The sequence below is a fragment of the Pseudopipra pipra genome, chromosome 21, assembly GCF_036250125.1.
Source record: "Pseudopipra pipra isolate bDixPip1 chromosome 21, bDixPip1.hap1, whole genome shotgun sequence".
NCBI classification, from domain to species: domain Eukaryota; kingdom Metazoa; phylum Chordata; class Aves; order Passeriformes; family Pipridae; genus Pseudopipra; species Pseudopipra pipra.
The window spans coordinates 3396124-3413033 of record NC_087569.1 but is presented as its reverse complement, the minus strand read 5'-3'; the positions used below and the strand labels follow the sequence as shown (position 1 = coordinate 3413033).

The following is a 16910-nucleotide window of genomic DNA, read 5'->3' as shown; positions in this document are numbered from 1 at the left end:
AGGAGTGAGGCTCCCTTCAGACTGACAGTGCTGTGTTGGTTTGTGCACCAGTCACGTTTCCATGTGTTCTCATCTGTTCCAAACATAAAGGATGGGAAGAAAAATCTCAGGCTGAGACTGTGCAGGTCCGAATGTGTCTGTGAATTTAGAATTCACAGGCATGATATGAAATAAGAATTGACCATCCTCCTCTTGCTCTGCTCGTTCCTCCTTCACAGGGAACATGAGACTTGTGGTTGCAGCCATGTGTGCTGTTGTTAGAACATCCCCCTCCTCCCCGGTGCTCTGTTGTCTTCCTCACTCCCTTCCTGCCATTTTGAGCTTGCCCCAGCCTTCACTGGGAAAACAAACTCCAAAAAGGAGTCAGAATTTGTTTCTTCTTGACCTTTGTCATAATTCCTCAATCTATCTGGCAGCTTGAACCTGGCAATTTCAATTATAAGGGGATTTTTGCTCACTTTCCTTGCCTTCTGTGCCTCCTTTTGATGGAGAAGCTGCCAGGATATTTTGGAAGCGTGGCCTTTGTGGCAGAGCAGTGTCCTCAGCCTGGAGCTGAGGGATGTGCCTGGTGGCTGTGGAGGCATTGCCTGGAGCTGGAGCAGCAGAACTGAGCTCTGTGTGTGCCTGTAACGACTGACCCAGCATGAAAAGCATTCAGTGAGTATGTAACACTCCTTATCTATTTTAATCATCATTCCTGTCGTGGCCTAGTGTGTTTATCACATGCAAAGCTTAATTTCCTTCTGGGTGTTTTTGTGGTGCTTATCACCAATAGCTGAACTTCATCTCTCTGAGACCCTTCTCAGGGTGCAGTTACAAGGTTAAGAGAAACTTTTTTTATCAATAAAGCAAAAAAACACCTTTCTGATTGAGATGATGCCAATGGCAGATCCTGTTAGGTGGAATTTTTTGGTGAGATCAGGTTCTTGACTCATTGCCCAGCACAGTTATATGGCAGGATTTGGTGTATTGAGTGTTAGGGTTACACAGAGATGCAGTAAGATTTACATAATGGTATTATTTTGCTACTTAAAACTCTGAGTAGTGTAAAATCTTGTAGAAACTCGAGAGAGGAAAATTTAGAAATTAAAATTTATTAGAACCAAGCAAACAATCCTTCCAAAGTAAGAGATTGTTTGCAGTTCTTCACCTTTGTGCTTGCAGCCTCCTTGGCTTGACAGAATAAAGTGGTGCTGGTAAAAGCTGGTTTGGAGAGAGCCTTCAGCAAATGTTCTTTGAATTTGCCCTTTTATAAATTAAACTAGCAAATTTCCATATACATGTACATGTATGGAAATGTCACTGATCTTTTAATCACAACTGGCATTTGTGCTCTGAGCCTGCCAAGGGAGCCAGGCTGGAGGGGAGGTCGTGCATCCACCAGGTGTGCACAGCTGGAACAGGAGATGGTCAGAGGGATGGGGCACCTCTGGCACGAGGAGAGGCTGAGAGAATTGGGATTGTTCAGCCTGGAGAAGGGAAGGCTTTGGGGTGACCCAACTGTGGCCTTCCAGTACCTGAAGGGAGACGGCAAGAAAAATGGAGAGAGACTATTTACAAGGGCCTGGAATGACAGGACAAGAGGGAATGGCTTCACACTGACAGAGAGTAGGTTTAGATTGGATATTAGGAAGAAATTGTTCCCTGGGAGGGTGGGGAGGCCCTGGCACAGGTTGCCCAGAGAAACTGTGGATGTCCCATCCCTGGAAGTGTTCAAGGCCAGGTTGGATGGGGCTTGGAGCAAACTGGGCTAGTGGAAGGTGTCCCTGTCCATGGCAGGAGGATTGGAATTAGATGGTCTTTAAGGTCCCTTCTAACCCAAACTATTCCATGATTCTACGATTCTGTGGCTGGAGTGGGGTCATGCATCCTCCAGGTGGGCACAGCTGGAACAGGAGATGGAATAGGAGATGGCTGTGGGGACAGGCAGGAGGGGAGCCCAGTGCCCTCCCTGGAGCCATGAGGAGCTTCCTTCCCAGAAATGTCCCTACAGTTTACACTGGAGGGGTGCCCGTGCAAGGAAACTTGGCAGGAGAAGGGAGAGGAAGGACCATTGTGGGTGCACAAGAGCTTGTGGTAGGTGAGAATGAGTTAATGGGACAGGGGAGCCCAGAACTGAAGCTGGAGGGAGGCTGGAGGGCAGGAGGAGCCTTTGCAGCAGGCACAGGCCAGGCATTGCTGCAGACTCTTGGGGGGCCCAGAGTAGTGGGTCTGGCAGTGAGACCTGGGGGGTCTCTGTCCCAGTGTGTGGCCAGCAGCCCCCCTGCTCTGGCTACACCAGCTCCAGCAGCGTAGCTGGTTTCTCTGGGGCTTTGTCTGCTTCTTACTTCGGGCACACTGGAGCTGTGATGGGTTTTTGAGTGCCAGCTGAACTGCCAGCTGAATGGGCATCTCAGTCTGAGGCTGAATCCTGCAGCCTCACCAGCGCTGTGGGTGCGTGGGGGCAGGAGCCCCTCGGGCCTTCTGGGGTTTCATTCAATGAGCTGTGCAAACAAAAGGGAATGGTAGGAATGGTGGGCAGAAAGGCTGTGGGCAGTTGTCAGAGCCTGCGTGGTGCCAATCAGCATCCATTAGAAATTCCAGTGAAAATGTAACAGAAAAAGAAAACCTAGAGATGAGTCATTCACGTGACGGGAACAGCTTCCCACCTAAGTCAGACCACAGGAATGGGATTGCTCTCCTTCGAGGAAGATTTGGGTTGTGATGACTCCAAACTAGGGACTTGCTAGGAAACCTCCTTGCTCCTTTGGCTTGACCCCATCCCAGGGCTGGGGATGTGCGCTAGGAGATGCATCCTTCCTTTGGGAAGGATGCTGGGATGTTGGGACGTGCACCAGGAAGGGTGTTGGGGAAGGGTCCTGGGGATATGCACCGGGAGGGGTGTTTGGGAAGGATCCTGGGATGTGCACCAGGAGGGGTGTTTGGGAATGATGCTGGGATGTGCATCAGAAAGGGTGTTTGGGGAAGGATCCTGGGGATATGCACCAGGAAGGGTATTTGGGAAGGATTCAGGGGTGTGCACCAGGAGAGGTGTTGGGGAAGGATGCTGGGATGTGCATTGGGAGGGTTATGTGGGAAGGATTCTGGAGCGTGCATCGGGAGGGGTGTTTGGGAAGGACCCAGGGCTGTGTCCACAGTGGAGCTGCAGCCCCAGGCAGAAGATTTGTCCTTCCTTTGCCTGGTGTGTGGGGAGGGAGAGGAGTATTTTATGTGCACCACGGGCTTTAAGTGGTCGTTTTCAAACAACTACCAGAGGCTGATTGTTGGATCAATATATTTTAATTTTAGCCACGGGGCTGGAGTAGCAGAGGAAGGCTCCTGGCAGCAAAGGGAAGCTCTGGGTTGCTTTGCCTCTCACCCCCTGCTGCCATTTTATTAATGCTCATTGTCCTCCCAAGGTGCAGCCTTAACTTCTCTGCAGTTAATGTCAGTATTTCAATGCAAGGCAGAGTAGAGCTGACCCGAGCAAAATCCCACTTCATTGGATCAGTCAAGAAATAAGTGTCCATGTGCCCTGTTCCTGCACTGGAATGATTGCTTTGGTTTGATTGAATTTCTCTCACTGCTTTGGTTTGAGCAGGTTTTTAAGTGCACCCAAGTGCCGTGTAGGCTGGAGGTGCTTCCCTTTCTCTCTCATCTGTCAAAATCATTTTCTGGAGTAACACAAAAAATCAGAAAGGACTGACGGAATCAGACTTTGCTATAATTTATTCACAAGTTCTTGTACTTAAAAATAAAATCATCTGACTTTCACAACAGTTGGGAGGATTTCTACAATGTGTGAAAGTGAAACTTTTTCTTGGAGGTGTGCGATTCCAGGTTGTTTCAAGCTTTCCAGACCTGAAAATGAGAGAATCATCCTTTGTGAAGGTTGGAAAGGTGGGTTTCCTGTGACTTAATGTGACCTTAGAAAGCCAGAAAGGTCGAGCTGGACATCAAGGTCTAGTCCCCAGCTTTCCTTCAGGCAGCATCATTGTGACTGTTTTTCAACCTGTTCTTTACCTGCAGATAGAGACTACAGATCATCCCTGTCAGTTGTTTTATTTTCCTGTGCAGAGCACTGGCAGTGGCAGCTTGTGCCTGTTGTCAGGCTGCTGCTGGAGGCGTGAGGAGAAGGAGGGAGCCCCTGATTCCTGCCAGGTGGTTATTGTTTCTCCGAGGGGTTCCCGTCCAACACTGCCACTGCCTGGGAGATCTTGTTCCCTCTGCTCATGTACTTGTGAGCACCATGATGCTCTTACAGCTCTGGACGTGTCATTGGGAATGAGAGACCAGATGGAGGCCACAGTTTCCTGCTGCTGCTGGAAACACTGAGCACTTGCAATGTCCAACTTTTTCCGCCATAGATGTGCTCTCCCTCTTCCCCTTGGTCACCTCTCCTTCTCCTTCCTTTCCCTTCTCCTGTCCTGTTTTGACTTTTTCAGTCAGGCCAGGCCGACAGGGCACAGATCTTCTATAATTTCTACCCCAGCCCAATGCCTTTCTGGGTGTCCTGCCTCAAAATCTGCAGGTTGTGGCATGGCTCTCCCTCCTCCCAGTCCCCGTTCCCTGATGTGAATTGGCCCCAGGAGTCCTGTCCTCAGAAAAGGCATGGCACAGTATCCTCCTGTCCTTGGGCATAAGGGATTACAGCCCATGTTAGCTGTCCAAAAGCGACTTTTTAATGGCTGTTGGCATGGAGACAAGCATTTGGAGCAATGGCCACTGGCAATTGCCCTGCTCCCCTCGTGCAGGGAGAGGCAACTTCCAGCTGGATCCACTTCTGACTGTGGTCGTAGGGGCCTTTCCCTGCGCTGCTCCTGCCCTCCCTGGCACATCCCTGTGAGCACGGGCAGTGGGGTGCTGGGGTGAGCCTCATCCCTGCCTTGCCTCTGAGATCCTGCCTCTCCCTTGCCACAGGACTTGGCCTGTGTTCTTGGCAGCAAGAACTCCTCCCTGGCTTCCCCAGCACTGCTGTGCTCAGTGGCTCCGGTCTGTCCCTCCCTGAACAGCTTTCCAGTCTGTTCCTCGACAAATTACTTCTAGCAGCTGCTCCAAGATCTCTGTCCTCTGCCTCTAAAGGCAATAGTGTCCCTGAAGTGACAGCAGTGGCTGCAAAATGAATGAATGAGCAGCTTCAGGTGGTTTCTGAGCTGCAGCAAAGCTGCAGGTCTTGCAGCCCCCGCTCGGGGCTGAGCTCTGGATTTCCTTTGTGTCCACACTGTCAGCTTCACTCCGAGCCAAGCCCTTGCTTTTCTCTGTGTTTCTGGTGAGGATTAATTCTGCACCCTGTTGTGCGTGCCTGAGCTCTTTCTTCCATCAACAGTCTTGGTCCTGTCTCTTTGATGGAAGTCCTTAGGAACGGCAGGATCGATCTTGGATCCACCGCAGCTGCACCAGCCATCCTCCTGCAGCCTCTGCTCAAAACACCTCTGTAATTCCTCATGTGTCCTCGGGTTTCTCTGCTGCATTTTGGGCTGCCTGACTCACCTGAAAGCCCATTAATACGCTGAGTGCTGCAGGCACTGTTCCAGGGAGCTGTGCCTCTGGCTCCCTGGGTTTGCAGCCCCTGCTGCTCACGGCACGGGTGAGGAGCTGTCTGACCCCCTCCGTGAGCCCACGTGAACCCAGGGCTCTTGGGGGGGCACACCCCCAGCCGTGTCACAGTTCTTGGTGTCAGAAGCTGCTGTGTCCCTTGTCCCAGCCTCTGCCACACAGCAGAGCTCCCTGAGGTGGGTGGTGGCACCCAGCACGGAGGGGACCTGCATCCTCCCTGGAGGTGGGAAGCTGTTGGAACTGAAGTAGGGAAGACTGTTGTGTAGCAGGCAGGAAGCTTGCAAAGTGGGAATGCTGCCTTTCACGGTACTCCATGAAGCTTAGGAGAGGAGGAAAATGTTTAATTGGGAGCCTCTCGATGGGATTTGGCTAAAAAGGTCCTTCAGGTGGGGGTGGGGTGGTCCTGCTCGAGGTCCTGTATGGAAGAGGGTGCTGACCTGTCCTGCTGGAGGGTCCCTGCTCTGGCAGCCCCGTGTTAGTACTGGAGATCCACCCAGCGTGTTGAGCTGGGGCAGCGTGGAGGGAGCTGAGTGTGGGGCCACAGGCAAGATGAGCTGTTTGCTCTATCAGGGGAAGGTGCTCCAGTGTGGTGATGGAAAAAAGCATGGTCAGACCCATCCCCAGTCTCATCTGGGACAGCCAGAGTGTGGTGTCCTGGCTCTGGGGAGAGGTGAGGACAGAGAGCTGGGTCTGGAAGGCTTCATCCTTCTCACTTGGCTTGGGGAAGGGTGAGTGTGGAGGGACTCGAGGAAGTGACACCCTGTCCGGGCAGAGGCTCAGCCCAGGGTCCTGCTGTGAGGGCACCTGTTGGAGAAAGTGGGGCAATGGTTGTCTGGGAGCCGGGAACACGTTTGGGATGCGGAGGACTGCACAGAGTTTATTATGGGATGTTTTAGAGAGGAAGAAAAAGTGGGAAAGGGATGGAGCCTAGTAAGTCGGGGAAAAAAACAAGCGTAGGACAGCATGGGAACGCTGGGGCGGCTCCGGCGGGGCTGTCCCGGCGGTCTGAGCTCTCCCGGAGCAGCGGGAAGGGGGCCCGGGGGTACCGGGGTCCGACCCCGCACGTCCCCGCTGAGGCCGCGAGGGGGCGCCACGTCCCAGAGAGGGACCCGCACCCGCGGAGGGGTCACAGTGCGGGACAGTGAGGGGGGGGCGGGACAGTGCGGGACAGTGAGGGGGGGGCGGGACAGTGAGAGGGGTGAGGAATGTGCGGGACAGTGAGGGGGGTGAGGAATGGGCGGGACAGTGAGGGGGGTGCGGGACAGTGAGAGGGGTGCGGGACAGTGAGGGGGGTGCGGGACAGTGCGGGACAGTGAGGGGGGTGCGGGACAGTGCGGAGTGTGCGGGACAGTGCGGGGTGAGAGGGGGGTGCGGGACAGTGCGGGGGGGTGCGGAATAGTGCGGGACAATGCGGGACAGTGCGGGGTGAGGTGGGGGCGGGACAGTGCGGGGGGTGCGGGACGGTGCGGAACAGTGTGGAGTGAGAGGGGCGTGCGGGACAGCGCGACGTATGCGGGACAGCGAGGAGTGTGCGGAGCTGTGTGTGGGGTGAGGGGGCCATACGGGGCAGTGCGAGGTGTGCGGGACAGTGCGGGGCTAGGGGGATTGCAGGACAGCGCAGGGTGCGCGGGACTTTGCAGGGTGAACAGGGCTGTGTGCAGGGTGAGCAGAGCCCTGAGGGACTGTGCGGGGTGATCAGGGCTGTGTGCGGGGCTGGGAGGGGTGAGCTGCATCGGGTTTGGCCGCAACACCCGAGGGGGAGACCCCAGCCTCTGCACCGGGGGTACCCAAGCACTGGGCACCCCAGGGATGCTGGACACGTGCCGGGCTGCCAGAGCTGCGACCGGTGGCCCTGCGGCTGGATCCGCTGGCTACAGGACCTGCAGGAACCTGCGGGCCCCTGTGAGATCCTGCTCCTCTCTGTCCCGGGGAAAGAGGGGGCACAGGGGTGTCTCCCAACGCTGCCATTTTCCCCAAAAGCAGCAAACTGGCAGCGTTTGTTTGAGCCCTGCTGGCACCTGCTCCCTGCAAACCTGGGTTTGGGGTCCCCAGGGTGGTCCCCCCAACATCCCCTGCCTGTCCCCAGGCTGGGGGTCAGGGCCAGCCCCTCCTGCTGGTGCCCCTAAACCCTGGTGTCTGTTGGACCCCCAGCCCCGGTGCTGCCACTGCCGCAGTGACACCCAGGGGTGACCCTGCCCTTGGGGCTGCCCTGCTGTGCGCCCCCCCTACATCCTGAGAGCACCCTGATGTGACGTCCCACAGGTGTGGCCTCCCCAGGTGCCATATCCCCCGACGTTATTTCCAGATGTGACTTCTTCCTGTGGGCTCCTCAGGTGTGACACTCCCCCCCCCCCCAGACGTGACTCCCCCAAGTGTCAGGTCCCCTGGGTGCGACCCGCAGCCGCGACCTCCGCGCGCGGACCCCTCCCAGCGCGACCCCCGAGATGTGACGCCCGCAGGTGCGAGTTCCCCCGGCTGTGACCCGCAAGAGGGACCCATCACGTGCTCCTCGGTGTGACCCCCCCCCATCCCCCGGTGACACCCGCCCGTAGCTGTGCCCCCCCGGTCGCCTCCCCGCGATGTGAGACCCCACGCGCCCCCTCCCCGCGGTGTGACCCCAAGGTGTGACCCCAAGGTGTGACCCCAAGGTGTGTCCCCCCCGCCCGTCCCCCCCACCCCGCCGGTGTCCCCCCGGTGTCCCCCCCGCCCCGCCCGCCCCGCTCCGCGCATGCTCGGCGCGCGCCCCTCCCCGCTCCGGCCGTTCCCAGCGGCGGCGGCGGCGGGGCAGGATGAAGGACCGGACCGGGGAGCTGCGCGCTGTGAGTGGGGGGCGCGGCCGGGGGGGGCGCGGGGGATGCGGGCAGCGCTCTGCCCCCATCGGGGACCGCCCGCCGCCGCCCCGGCCCCCCCTCCGCGGGCCGTGCCCCGAGCGGCGGCGAGCGGGGCTGGGCGGGGGCTGGGGGGCCGGGGCTGAGCCCCCCCGGCCATCGCCGGGGTGTCGGGGCGGGAGTGGGGTCTATTCTGCCATCGCGGGCCGCTCCGGTTCTCCCTGGCGCTGCCCCGGTGGGGGACCCGATCTGCGCGGTGCCGGGGGCCGCGGCGACTGAGCGGCATCGCCGCCGGGCAGACCGGATACAGACGCGTGTTGGGGCCGGTGCGGGGCCGGGCGGGGGCTGCCGCGGGGCCGTGCCGCGCTCCCCCCGGGGCCGTGCCGCGCTCCCCCCGGGGCCGTGCCGCGCCCGCCGCGCACCGCTCCCGTTTTGCGTGTTCATCCTCCGGCGCGGCCGTTGCGGCGGGGCCGGGGAGCGCCCCGGGGCGCTGCCCCGCGCTGGACCGGCCGTTGCCCCCCCCGTGCCGTGACCGGGGGTGTCCGCGGGGCGTCGGTGCGGCCGCAGCCGGTGCCGGGTCCCGCGGAGCCCCCGAGCCCCCCGCGGTCCCGGGGCGCGGGCGGTGGGAGGAGGCGGCGGCTGCGCGTGGAGCATCCGTGGAGGAGCCCCCCGGTGCCCCCCGGTGCCCGTGACCCGGACCCCCCTCGTTCCCCCCGGGGCCGTGGGGGTGCTGCCGCCCACGCGTGGGAGCAGTGGGGGTGGCCGGGGGCGCAGAACCCTAAATCCCGGGGCGCCACCCCGTGTCACCCCCCGGCCCTCGCTCTGCTGCTTTTTCTTGGTGGTTTTTTAATTACTTCACCATCGGGGCTGCCTGGGAGCGAGGAGGGATCTGTCCCTGACGGGGGGGACCATGCCGTGCAGCGGGGGGCAGTGGGGACGGCTGTGGGTGGCCAAGCTGGCTGTCCCGCAGGGATCCCACCGGCATCGCTCGGACGGGAGTTTGGCTCGGTCTGGAAAACAACAGGAGGATGGAGCTGGGGTGACGCCAGCAAGGGACCGAGGGGGTGGCTGTTGGGGATGACGGGGTGACTGCCGGGGTGATTGGGCGGCTGTGGATGGCGAGGGGTGACTGTGGATGCCCAGGGGTGGCTGTGGATGCCGGAGGAGGAAGGGACTATATAAAGAACAGCTGCCCCCCCCCCTCCGCTCTGCCTGGAAAGCACCCAAACATGGGGCTCTGTCTCCACCACCAGCGCAGGCTGTGAAATGGGATTGGAAAATAGGCTTTTTAATAATAATAGTAAAAACCAGCCTCGTGAATGTCCTCTTGGCAGCCGGTGCTGGCTGAGAAGTGATGCCATGGAGTATTTTAAAATCTCTTCGTTCCTTTAAATATGCCTTAAGAAAAATAAAACGTGTTTTCGCCTCACTCCCGCTGCTGCTCCTTATTCATCAGCCTCATGCTGAGGGTGCAGCATCCTTCCCGGGGGGCTCCTGGGGATGGAGGTCTGCTTTCCAGCATCCGGATGCCCCGGATCTGAGTGGGTGCTCCCCTGGCAGAGCTGCAGGGAGCGGGGCAGCGTGTGGGCAGCGTGGATTTGCAGTGTGGATTTACAGCCTCTGTGGTGGCGGGCACCAGGGAGGAGCGAGATGCTGCAGTGGACAGAGAGTCAGGAGCGTTTGGGCTTGTTTTCTCTGTGCTGCCTCATTAATAGCCTGGTCCGCTTCTTTCTGTATTAATGCAGTGTCTAAATTCTGCCAGGGATGATAAAAAAGAAGGATTAATATAAAAAGAGTTGGCATTGTTGGAGCAGAGGAGGGGATGCAGGGCGGTCACTGCTGTGCAGAACAAGAGCTCCATGTCTTAATGGGATTTTTAAAATGGTACTTGAAATTCAAAATGCTAATCCCAGCTCTTTTCTGAACCTTCGGGCTCCGGTTGGGATCAGACTCACTGGAGCTTATCCAGTGCCCTTGGTGGGGGTCGTGTCCCCAGGCCTGCTCTGAACCAGGGACAGGAAATTTACCTTATGGCTGAAACATGTCCTCTTGTGGAGGAGAGCAGCTGAGGATGGGCCATGCAGGATGCCTGGGACGAGGCCGAGCAGAGCTTTGCTCACAGCTGCCCCTGTGTAGATGCCACAGCTGTGGCCAGGGGTGGTCTTTCCTACCTATCTGGAGCGGGGCTGGAGCTGGTCCCCTTTCCCAACACCCCCAAAAGCAACCCCGATGACATGGGGTGTGTGTGTGTGCAGGACTCTGAGGGTCCCACACTGCTCCATCCTGCCAGGGATGTGGCAGCTGTTTGGATGAGACATTGGGATTTCCAGGGCGTGACACAGGTCCAAATGGTAAAATAATTATAAACGATGTTTTGAGAGCGGGGGGAAGTGAGGGAAATGTGCCAGTGTCATAGGATCACGGAGTGGTTTGGGTTAGAAGGAACCATACAATTTGAACTACCCAGCTGTGGGTAGGGACACCTTTTTCTGGGGTCCTTTCCTCCTGAGCCCATCACTCCCCTCCAGCAGCTGTTTTTGGGTGCCTTTCTCCAGTGACACCCATGTGTTTGTGCCATGACACTGCCCTCCCCAGCTCCTGCCAGCCACGTCCCTGCTCTGAGCTCCTGCCTGTGGGAGTTGTGGGAGGTGGGTGTTAAAAATAAAACCAGAGAGGAAGCGAGGTGGGCTCCAGGTCCAGCTCCGTGGATCCACCCTGTCCCCTCCTGCGGCAGTGAGATCTTCAGCGGTGTCCCAGGACCCACAGCCAGACCTCACTCTACCCCTTCCCATTAATGCTGTGCTGCTCCCACTGAGGCTTTCTCTCCCGGGGACACAAATGTGAAGTCCACCACAGTTGCTGTTTGCAGAAGTCGGGTCTTGTCTGTCTCCATCTCTTCCAGACCTCCCCACCCCCCACCCCCATTCCCGCAGCAGAAAACCCTACAGACCTTAGAGAGACACAGAGATATATTTCCTTGTTTAAGTGCCGTCTTCCTTCCCTTTCTTAACCCTCTCGGTTGCCCTACGTGCTTCCGAGCTCTCCTGTTCAGCCACAAGGGTCACGTAAATAATTCAGCTGCTGTCGGTGCCTCCCGGCCGGAGCGGGGCCGTCACGTGCCGGGTGACAGCCGGTGGCTCGGTGTGGCGTGTCCGCAGCCCGCTCCGCCCGGGCTCGCCGGGCTGGGCAGCGATGCTCAAACGCTCAGTTTTTGGGGCCGGGAGGAGCAGAGCTGCCCTGGCAGGTCGTGCACTGTGGCTGCCCCTGGAGCATGGCCCGTTCCACAGGCTCCAGGGGCAGGGAAGCTGCTTTGTCTGCTTCCCCGGGGCCATGGGGTGGGATGGGGTGAGACACCGGTGAGTCCTTGCTCCTGGGGGTGTCAGCCAGGCACGGAGGAAGGTGACAGGAGGGGTGTGGATGAGCCCTGCACGCTCTCGTGTGAGATGCTCCTGTGCTCCCCAGCGTTTGTGGGGTCCTGGGTGTCCCTGTGCCATAGGGACATGGTTTGCAGCAGCAGGCACACACGGTGGTAGGGCAAGCCAAAAATTGGGAAGCCTTTTGGGCTTGGAAACCCTTTGATGTGCATTAAACATGGCAGCAGGCAAAGCCCAGCCTCTGGATCAGCTCTGGGTAGTGTGTCATGTCCCCAGCCCAGGATGGGACTGGCAGGGTGATGGATGGGGGTTTGGGGGACAGACAGACCTCAGAGGGGACACTGAGCCCCAAGGTCCCTTGGTGTGTGCTGGGAAATGTCAGGTCTGGTGCGTGGGGATTTGGTGATCCCACTGAAGTCAACGTGAACGCAGGAATACTCTTGGCCTCCTGAGACCTGGTGCCAATCTGTGGGCACTGAAGACTGATAAGAGGGATAAGTGCATCCTGATATGTTGTCTGCACGCTGGATGTCTGAGAGGGCTGGAGCCAAAGGGCTTCAGTCTCGTTGTTTTAATTGCAGTGTCTTTGTGTGTGAGCTGCTCGGAAGCTGTACAAATGTTTGTTTTGCCATGTATCTCCCCGTTAACAAGATTTCTCAGGAAATATGCAAAATTATCACTACAGGCAGAACATGTACAGTAAGGCTCATTAAGCTAAGTACTGTGATAAATTGCTACTTCCAGAAAATTACGTGTATTAGCAAAAAGGAGGTGAGTGGAAGACCCAGGAAGACAGAGTGTGCAGTGTTGTCCTGGCTCCGGGTGACCTGAGCACACCTGCGTCAGGGGACGGCTGAGTGTCCTTGGACTGTGGAGTCTGCAGGATGATCCTACAGGAGATGTGTGGGGAGGGGAAGGCGAGCAGAGGATGGCACGGGAAACGGAGACGGAGCGATGCTGTGTCAGGACCAGACCAGGCACAAAGCCAGCGAGGCTGTCTCTGCTTAGAAGAAATATGAAATGAGGCAAGTCTGGAAGCAGGAGGAGTAGAAAGTTCTGCTGAGCTGGAAGAAGGGGAGAGGGCAGGGGCGACGTGCCACAGGCTGCCTGAGCCTCTGTCTGCAGTGGCCTGGAACAGGGCAGGTGTTGGAAATGCTGCCTTGCCCCCCAAACCAGGGAGCAGAATTTTGTCTGTGAGCAGGGGACAGGCTGTGGTGTGTCGTGGGTTCGCAGAGTGGTTTGGGTTGGAAAGACCATTCAAAGATCATCTTGTTCCAATGCCCTGCCGTGGGCAGGGACACCTTCCAGTAGACCAGATTGCTCTGTGCCCCATCCAGCCTGGCCTTGAACACTTCCAGGGATGGGGCAGCCACAGCAGACAGACCTCTGAGTGCTCAGGTCCCACATAAGAGATATCCTGAAGCAACTTTCAGCCTTCTTCAGTGTGTGATGCTCTGAGTATTTCCCGTGGTGATGCAGCCACTGTCCCCAGGCAGGAGAGTCTATTCCTCCATCACCTTTTGCAGGAGCGCTGGAAGTAGTGAGTGGAGCCCAAGACATCTGATGGCCAAAAAGTGTCCTTGGAGGCATTCAAAGGAGAATGGGAAGTCCTTCTGCTGCAGCAGCTGTAGAAAGTTCAGGATAAGGAAAAGCTTCCCCTCAGTCACCAAGGGACCTTCAAAGACCGTGTCATCCAACCCCATTGCCATGGGCTGGGACATCTTCCACTTGACTGGGTCCTGACTGGGTTGTAAAATTCCAAATCTCCTGCACAAATTGTGTTCCTTTGCTCTTAGGCCAGCATTCTCCTTCTACTGGAGAAGGTTCCTCCTCCCTGCTGCTGGCACCTGGGTGTCCACCCCAGGAGCAGGGGACAGACCTGGCCACGCAGTGATGAAATCTGCAGGATGAGGCTGAGCTTTCTGTTAACAGTGCAGTGTTTGAGATTCTAGTGGATATTTACAGACTCAGGTTTCTTTTCATGGGAACTAACTAAAAAATAAAGTCTTCTGCTCACGTTGTCCTGTGAGTTTTCAGGAGCTCGCTGCTGCTGTGGCCGCTTCCATCCTGCAGCACTCCTGCTGTGCTCTGTGCTGCTGGTTTGTTAATATGAACTCTGTCTTTATCTGCCATTGCTGGTCTTCCTTCTAGTCCTGTCAGACTTCAGGTTTGTGTATGAAACAACTGTTAGTTTTGGTTTTCCAGAGGATGTTTGCCTTCTGGAGTATCAGTGTCCCACCTGGATGGTGCTGAGGTTCTTTTACGGGGTCTAGGCAAGAGCACCAAAGAAGTGTCATTCCCATCTTTGAGCGTTCATGACCGTGTGAGCAACTTGGCCTGGTGGAAGGTGTCCCTGCCTGTGGTGGGGGGTTGGACTGGAGGATTCTTGAAGGTCCCTTCCAAACCAACACATTCCATGAGTGCCTCTTTGTAGGTGGTGCAGTGGCGTTTGAAGGATTGCCATTTTATAGACTCCCTTCATTTTCATGTGTTGATCCTGGTGACACAGCTGTGGGAGCTGTCCATGGTGCTGTCCACATTCCAGAACTACAGGAGGAGGTCAGTGAGTTCAGCTCGTTGCCCTCTCCGGGATCGGTGGCACCTCTGTCACCTCTGTCACTTGTTCTTCAGAGTTTAATGGAATTTTACCTACTTGCTTCTAAAACTGAGTTTAAGAGTGACCAGGGCTCTGATTAAAAGGTTGGGCTTTGTGCCAAAGCCTGTGAATGTGATTCTGCAGCAGTGAAAGCCAACACCTAAGGACAAAACTCTTGGAAATCATGTTCTCCCTTGCACTGCTAGTGTTGGAAATTTGAAACACCTCCTGACTCATGCAGATGTTGCTGAATGCTGAAGTCATTTGTGCCTTGGACTTTTATTCATAAAAAAGTTGTCAGTGGGAAGTACAGGCTGGTTTTGGTGAATATAAGAGTTATAGAGAGTTTTAGTTTGGAAAAGCCCTCTAAGATCCAACTGTTACCCCAGTGGTGCCAAGGCCACCACTAACCCATGTTCCAAGTGCCACATCTACATGTCTGTTAAATCCCTGCAGGGATGGGGACTTCACCACTGCCCTGGGCAGCTGTGCCAGGGCCTGACTGCCCTTTCAGTGAAGAAATTTTCCCAATATCCAACCTAAACCTCCCTTGGAGTAACTTAAGGCTTATGTTCAGCCACTGTCAGCCAGCACCCTCAGGTCTTTTTCCAGCCCCTCTGCCCCCAGCCTGGAGCATTTATGGGGTTGTTGTGACTCAAGTGCAGGACCTGGCACTTGCCCTTGCCTTTGTTGAACCTTATGCAGTGGCCTTGGCCCATTGAGCCAGCCCATTCAGATCCCTCTGTAGAGCCTTCCTGCCCTCCAGTAGGTTGACATCCCACCCAACTCAGAGTGAGGGTGCCCTTGATCCCCTCATCCACTTAATTGATAAAGACATTAAGCAGCAGTGGCTCCAACATTGATCCCTGGGGAACACCACTGGTGACAGGCTGCCAGCTGGATTTAATATTGGAATTGGACATAGCTGAGTTGGGGCCTGTGTGCCATGGAATGGCCAGTTTATCACGGTGCACAGCTGTACTATATAGTCTGCAGAAAGGGCTGAGGCTGGAGGTAGTTTAAATTGTGCTGTCAAGTCTTTCAGCTCTCCAGGGCTCTCTCTCAGGAGCAGACCCTCTGTCAGTCCTCACCCTCAGCCCTGACACCACCTCCCTGAAAACCCTCTGGAGCAGGACCTCAGCCCTGGACTCCTGAGGAAGAGCCTGTTTTGGCTGCTGCAGACCCCTCAAGCAAACCCTGAGGTGTGGGGGGTCAGGGCAGCCCCAGGGTGAGGGGCTGGGAGACGCTGGGGCTCCTTCAGGCGAGGCTGTGCTGAGCTGCCCTTGTGCTGCCGAGCGTCGCAGAGCCGGGCTGGGATGTTTCCAGGGATCTGGGCATCCATACGCTCTCCTACGTGTCCTGTAGGCTCTGCGAGATGGCTGAGAAGAGATGTCTGTGCCGCTGAGTTATTCTGACCTCGTCCTTCCCTGCGCAGCCGCACGTTGGAACGAGCTGCCGTGGGAGCTCCCGGTGCCGGCAGCGATGCCTTGGGCTGGGGGGGCTTGGACTCGGGAAATGAGGCAACTGGTGTTGGGGGTGGGACCCCCGTGTGCTGCTCTGTGCGGGGACACGACCCACGGCTGCTCGGAGGCAGCTCCCGGGAGCAGCCTGTGCCGCGCATCCCGCGGCGCTCCGGCTTCTGCACGGAAAGGGCGTCATTCTGCACAGCGAGTCAAGCCCAGATGGCTGGAATCTCTCCGGCTGGGCAGAGCCGCGCGGAGGTGTCCGTAAATAAAAACAAACAGATGCAGCCTGGGAGCGGAGCCGGCGAGCAGCATCCTGGAGCGTGGGGATGAGGCCTTTCTGTGCTTCGCTGAACGGTCCCTAAAAAGGGGGTGGCAGCTGGTGTGGCTTTTTCCTTCCATTGTGCTTTTGTGAGGCTTGCCTTGTCTCTGGTGGGGATGGCAGGTGGCGTAGTGGGAGCCCCCAGCCCTGTGGGGGTCAACCCCCCAGCCCTGTGGGGTGCTAAAGGTGGATGAGGGCTCACTGCCTGTTTGGGCACAGATGTTTCCTAGGAAAGGGTGCAGGCAGGGCTTGGCAGAGGGGTATGCCAGGGGTCAGCACGATCCCCTGGGTGCAGATATGCCTGGCAGTAACCAAGCCCGTTGCTCGTCTGCCCTGGCTCTGCTGCCTTCTCCCTCTCTGTGGATGCATTTGGACACAGTGAAATTCATCTGCAGCGCTGACAGGAGAGGACAGGAGCTCAAAGGCTGCGTGTGGCCACTGCTGAGGTGACAGAGACCCTGCACAGCTTATCCTGCCACCTTTGCTGCTCGGAAGAGAGCAGACATGAAGTTTTTTCAGGTGGTCTGTGCTGCTTTGCCTTTCCAGAAAGTGCCTGCGGAGGGAACGGGGCGGGTTGGAACCACAGGGATGTGATCTGCCCGGTTATACATTTATTAGCAGTGTGCTGGTTGCAAAACCCACAGAGCTGGGATGCTCCAGGGCTCTGGACGTCTTCCCACACGCTGCTCCGCTTTGTCAGGGAGGGTATCACAGCTCTGCTCTGCCTCCTCTTGGGATTTCAGCTCCTGTGGAGGGCACCTTGAACTCTGTGAGGCCCTGAAAGCTGCCGGA

At 57.1% G+C, this 16910-nt stretch overlaps 1 protein-coding gene across 1 annotated transcript in view; it reads left to right on the top strand.

Moving 5' to 3' along the window:
• Positions 1-8248: 8248 nt before the first annotated feature.
• The window catches only part of STX1A (syntaxin 1A), a 66329-nt gene continuing 57667 nt past the window's right edge, over positions 8249-16910 (top strand). The window contains exon 1 of the mRNA XM_064677697.1: positions 8249-8354. Within this exon, the coding sequence (XP_064533767.1) occupies positions 8325-8354 (30 nt within the window). The 5' untranslated portion in view covers positions 8249-8324. The remainder of the gene's footprint in view (positions 8355-16910) is intronic.